The sequence below is a fragment of the Micropterus dolomieu genome, linkage group LG17, assembly GCF_021292245.1.
Source record: "Micropterus dolomieu isolate WLL.071019.BEF.003 ecotype Adirondacks linkage group LG17, ASM2129224v1, whole genome shotgun sequence".
NCBI lineage: Eukaryota > Metazoa > Chordata > Actinopteri > Centrarchiformes > Centrarchidae > Micropterus > Micropterus dolomieu.
Genome location: NC_060166.1, coordinates 35,206,995 through 35,212,793, shown reverse-complemented (window position 1 = coordinate 35,212,793; position 5,799 = coordinate 35,206,995). Strand labels below are relative to the sequence as shown.

At 39.5% G+C, this 5,799-nt stretch overlaps 1 protein-coding gene across 1 annotated transcript in view; it reads left to right on the top strand.

The window, feature by feature from the left end:
- myo7aa (myosin VIIAa) overlaps positions 1 to 5,799 on the top strand; it is a 54,569-nt gene that overhangs the window by 18,027 nt on the left and 30,743 nt on the right. Inside the window, exons 17-18 of the mRNA XM_046074067.1 lie at positions 1,616 to 1,774; positions 3,505 to 3,597. Of these exons, the coding sequence (XP_045930023.1) occupies positions 1,616 to 1,774; positions 3,505 to 3,597 (252 nt within the window). The remainder of the gene's footprint in view (positions 1 to 1,615; positions 1,775 to 3,504; positions 3,598 to 5,799) is intronic.

Genomic DNA, 5,799 nt, shown 5'->3' with positions numbered 1-5,799 from the left:
CTTTGCTTTGATGCCATTCTGATGCTTATAAAAGGTTCTTATGTTTAAATTTGCAGCGCCGCCTCTCAAGCTGTCTTTTGAAAAAGGTTGAAATTGTTTTTTTTAGAAATTAGAAAAGTAATCAAAAAGTTATTAATGTAAAAAAGTTACATTACTTTGATAAAGTAAATTACAAAGGTTACAATATTATTACATTTTAAATAGGGCAACTTATTGCATTAAATTTCCAGAGTGACCTTCCCAACACTGCTAGTCGATTAATCGACTTATAATTGCAGCTCCAACATCTGGACATAGTTTCTACTCTGGCTTCACTTTTAATAACTCTGAACCTGAGATGTCAGCCAGACAAAGACTTTATATTTAGAGACAGAAAGAGGAAAAAGGTTAGTGTCAGCACTCAGGAAGAGAAAAGGGAGTCGTCATTGTTTCTGACCCTTTCTAAGCTGTTTTGTGTGTGTGTTTAGGGGGCAGAGACCAGGAAGCGTTCGCCCACTCTCAGCAGTCAGTTTAAGAGATCTCTGGAGCTGCTGATGAGAACTCTGAGCGTCTGTCAGCCTTTCTTCGTTCGCTGCATCAAACCCAACGAATACAAGAAGCCCATGGTGAGTGTCTGCTCCACTGTGTTTAAACAGAATATGACGTAACAGAATAAGTTTACTTTTTAGGGGATCCAGTTATCCAGTTACCCGTAGACTGACGCTGCAGCAAGCAAAAAAGTTTCTGGTATTTAAAATTGAGAGTTATGTGGGGCAGATAATGCAAACACATGTAAAAGCAGAGTTTTAATTCTGAAGTAACTTAATGCACAGTGTGAACTCTGCTGCAGAGGAGGGTTTTATTAGGTTGAATGTCAAGTCATTAATTCTTATGTCAGGGCAGTCAGTCTGGAATGTCACAACAACGCACTGTGAGCCAAACTCACAGGGACAGTAATGGTATTTAAGGGCTTGTTCGGACCCACGTTTGTGTTAAAGCTGTTTTTGATTATGTGTTTAATTCCTCTGCATGTTGTACCTCTTTGAAGGGAAAGTATTATGAATTTACAAGCATAACATGAACATGAGTCGAACGTTTAATCTTGTAACCAGGGAAATGAAATGATGTGTAACTGGGGAGATCATCAGTAATTATTGTTTTGTCATATAAGTTCTGTAATATTTTGATATTTTAATATATTTTTAAGCTTATGGCTTTCAGACTTCTTCCTTTTTAATTAATCAAATGGCCTTAAATTAAGACAAATGTGCCACCAACAATGTTTTTTCACCATTAACATCTGTGAACATTGATGTCAAATTCAGTATGAACAGGAATAAAAACACTACTTCAAGCATGTTGATCATGTTGGTGCCAAAATGCATGGCAAATAAAACTAAACTACAAAATAAAGACAAATAAAGGCGATTTCACGCAGTGGTTCAGAATTATGGACCCTTAAAGTTCTGACTTTTAATTTAAACACCTCTAACTATGGGTTCGAGATGATGACCTTTACCCAAAGCTTTTTAAAAATTGAGCAGAATCCATTTTGAGGCAACACCTGAGGTATCAGATGAGTTTGGAGGATGTAATCTCTCGCTTCCTGTCACAGCCCTCGTGTTTGTGTCTGTAGTTGTTCGACAGGGAGCTGTGTGTGCGTCAGCTGAGGTACTCGGGTATGATGGAGACCATTCGCATCCGCCGCGCAGGATATCCCATCCGCTACACCTTCGTGGAGTTTGTCGACCGCTACCGGGTGCTCATGCCTGGAGTGAAACCAGCGTACAAACAGGTAGAGTCTCACTACAGGTGTGTGTGAGTGTGTTTGTGCTGAAACTAATGATTATTTTCATTATCAATTTAATATGCCGATTAATTTCATGATTAATCGATTAATCATTTGGTCTTAAATTTTATTTAAGAGATGCTCATCACAGTTTTTCCAGAGCCCAAAGTGACATCTTCAAATTCCTTGTTTTGTCCAAACAACAGTCCAAAACCCAAAGAATCTTCAATTTTATTATTATTATATTACATAAATGACAAAGAAAAGCTAATTCCTACATTTAAGAAGACCAAGGCTGTGAATTCAAGTACCTCACATTCGTACTTATTTGTACTCCAGTTATATTCAGCCACTGGGAGAAACCAGCTACTAAAGAGATTGTTGTGTTGTTCTTGGCCTTAATGTTGGTAAGCTAGCAAGTTTCTTCAAGTCAGTTTTTAAAGTGAGTCTTTTAGAGTTACTCAGCCTTAATAATGCTCCATTAGCCCAGTTAAACCTGCAGGAGCTTCTAAAGGGTTCCTGTAATGAAGAGCGAGAGAAGTAAATTCACGAGGAGTGAGAACGAGACGTCGACTGCAGAAACAGACTGAGGACTGAATCATCTGTCAAGCAGCCAAAAATTAACTCAGTCACCTGTCAAAGACGACAAGGAGCTGAGACAGAGAAAAACGCAGAGTCGGAAAAAGGTTTTAATCAGAGTCGTCTTTTATTCGGGTCACACAGAAATACGCATGATTTAATATGATTTAATAACACAGGACGCCAAACTAGTAACAAGTGTGTTTGTCTGTGATCAGTCACATGACTCTGTGTTTGGTCACAGTGCAGTTTTTCCCAACAGCAGTGTGTTTTCTTTGGACCCCTCTCCCTACATGTTATGGTTTCCTCCCTCCCTCTGTGGCTTTCGAGGTCATGTGTGTGTGTCACTTTGAAAACAGTTTAGATTTAGCATATTTAATTGTAAGATTATATTTAGGATTAAGTTAAAGTTTGTGGTTTTTGTTGACGTGGGTCTGCCTGCGTTGACTTTGACTAATATTTTTAAAAGTGAGCTCAAAATTGAATTAGTCGCACGTTTTTTTGGGAGTGAGGAAAAATACTAACAAAACCCAAAGTGTACAATTAATAAAAAAACTAAATGGAGAAAGGCTATTTCTGACATTTTATCCAGATATTCACAAGACTTCCTGTCTTGCCGTCTGCTGGTCACTTCTCCAATATTCCCGTCAGCTTCAGTTGTACTTTGTGTTCAGTGGTACATCTGCATGCTAAAGGATTAAAATTGTATTATTCTATAATTTTCTTATTGTCAACAAATCCACTGAAAAGACCAAAACCATCAATGTGTTCCTCTATCTCTTAATACTTTCTGACTTCCTGTCTGTGGCTCTCAAAAAAAGTAGGTTTTCCTACTGAAGACTTAATCTTTGAAAACGGGTCATGAAAATATAATTTCTTTTATAAAAGGCTCAGTAATTTCCTAAAACACCTGCTCGCTGAATTAAAACGTGTGTGTGTCTTCACTTGTTAGGAGAAACATTCACTGTTTTGGTCTTTTCATGGGATTTCTTGAAAACTATAAACTGTCACTAAACACTCTTTGATGTTGTCATTGTGACCACGTTAGCATTAGCAACTAGATCAAAGTCTCACAGAGCTGCTAGCTGGCTGTAGACTCTTCATCTGGTTTGAAAGTGGCGACTAAACGCTCTGTTGTTGTGTGTCTCGCCCGTCAGGAGGACCTGAGGGGAACCTGTCAGAGGATCGCCACCGCGGTGCTCGGCAGAGACGACGACTGGCAGATGGGAAAGACGAAGATCTTCCTTAAGGTGCTCCTGCATTTAAGCGCAACTCTACTCAATTTCAGTGGTGCGATGATCAATAAGATGGTATAATAAAACGTTGGGTACAGCCAGGGGAACATGTTTAAAATCTTTTATAAATATCAGTCGTTGGTTACTCCTAAAATCTACTGATCTAATCGCGGCCATTATAGTCGATGCTTGTGAGTCCACCAGAGTCCCAGAAGCGACTCTCTGCTCCGCTCCGCAGAGAATAAGTAGCAGGTCTATTTTTTTCAGCTAGCCACGTCAAGCAGCACAGAGCAGATCGAACCAGGCGGGAAGTCAGACACAGAACGGCTTAGAGAATCTGATAAATTTTCAAAATAATACCCCCTGTGGATACTCCCGATAATAAAACAACAATAAAGACGGTTAAAACGGACACAAAAAGAAATCCTTCGACTACGTAGTCGACTTAATCACAGTAGAAGCACAAAATGCAAAAACTTATTACCAAATCAACAAAATCTAAACATGTCAGCAAAATCAGTCGGGCAAAATGCAGCGTGAATTTGACTGAAAGAAACGGGGTCACATAGAGCTGTGAAGAAGGTTGTAGAAGCACAAAAAGGACAAATTAATAACGGGGTGTGGGCGGCACGCTCCGCTGCTGAGACACTTCCAGTGGACTTTGACGCTGGGCTATGGACGCATCAAAACCGTGGCGCAGCCGTAACGTGCCGTAGCCCGAGTCAGTGGATTCCCGGCATTAGTGTTTTTAATTGTTTATTTACCACCAATTCGCCTTTGTAAATTCATTAGAAGGGATTCATTACATTTTGCAGAAAGGGGAGAAAATCCAAATACGTTCAAAAGACATTTTTTATCTAAAAAAGAAACTTAACTACATCAGTGTGGCCAATATCACTCAGAAGAATTGGTAAATTTCACACAGCCTCTGTGACGCTAACTAATCTTCAAATCTGTCATTCATGACACAAACACCAGCATGTTATGATGAGGTGGTAAATTTCTCACTCTTTCCTTCATTTTAACTGTCCAATGAAGGTACTCAAATCACAGTAATAATAAATATTCTAATAAAACAATAATATATATTCTCGGTGTTCTGGTTTCAACATGGTGCTGGAAACATTCCTCAGAGATTCGGCTCCATGTTGACATGAAAGTATCACACAGTTGCTGCGGATTTGTCACCCGTTCAACACATTATACAAAGGAGGAAGACCTTGTTTAACGTTCTCAGCTGCAGCCTACTGGCAACGAACCAGTTCATCCCAGTAGTGATCGGCTCTGCTGTGATTGTTTCCAGTTCACATCTGTGCTGATAGGGAAAAGGCGGTGTGTTTTTGTTTCCTGTATGACCGATAAATGAAAATATCAGCTGATGATTCAGGCTCAGCAGTTCTGTTTTCACAGTGTGTGACTCCTGAACAGCGCCCCCTGTGGAAACACCGTCTCTCCGCTGGTTTTGTTTATGTTCTGATTGAGCGATGACAAGTTCACACACCCGACAGGATGAGTTTTAGATGCATGGGCAGGAAGTTTTTTTTTTTTTACAGTAAACATTGTTTAAATGTACATAGACTCTGAAGTTGTGGGTTCCTTTACCTTTACATTGATTTGAAGATGAAAGCAAAGTGCTTTTATTTTGGCCTGTTTTATTGAAGTTTAGTCCAACTAAGGCAGGTGACCCACTTGTGAGTTCTTCATTCACCTGAGTCACAGAAGCAAAATCATGTAATGTTATAAATATTGATACTGCAGCAGGCTGTAAGAGAGGTTATTATTTTAGAGGCAAAATGTTGCTTAGCTTTATATAAACTGGACTGAACTATACGACATTTTTTCCTCAGCAGTCATTGAAATGGTCAGTTGTTGTGGAAAAACGGGAACTACGTACCTTAAAGAGGTGATATTAAGCTAATTTTCAGGTTCAAAATTTTATTCAGGGGTTGTACCAGAACAGGTTTACATGGTTTATGTTTCAAAAAACGCCATATTATCATGATACTGCGCATTGCAGCAGCTCCTCTTTTCACCCTGTGTGTTTAGCTACCGAGTGAAGCATCTCTCTTCTATTCGATCTTAGCTGGGAGTTGCACATGCGCAGTACATAGGTAAAGACTACTAGCCAATCAGATGCAGAGTAGGGCGGGTCCTGACAAGCAGGGTAGTGTGTTCCAAAACAAAGCCGGTAACCAAAATCCAAAAACACCGGCAGAA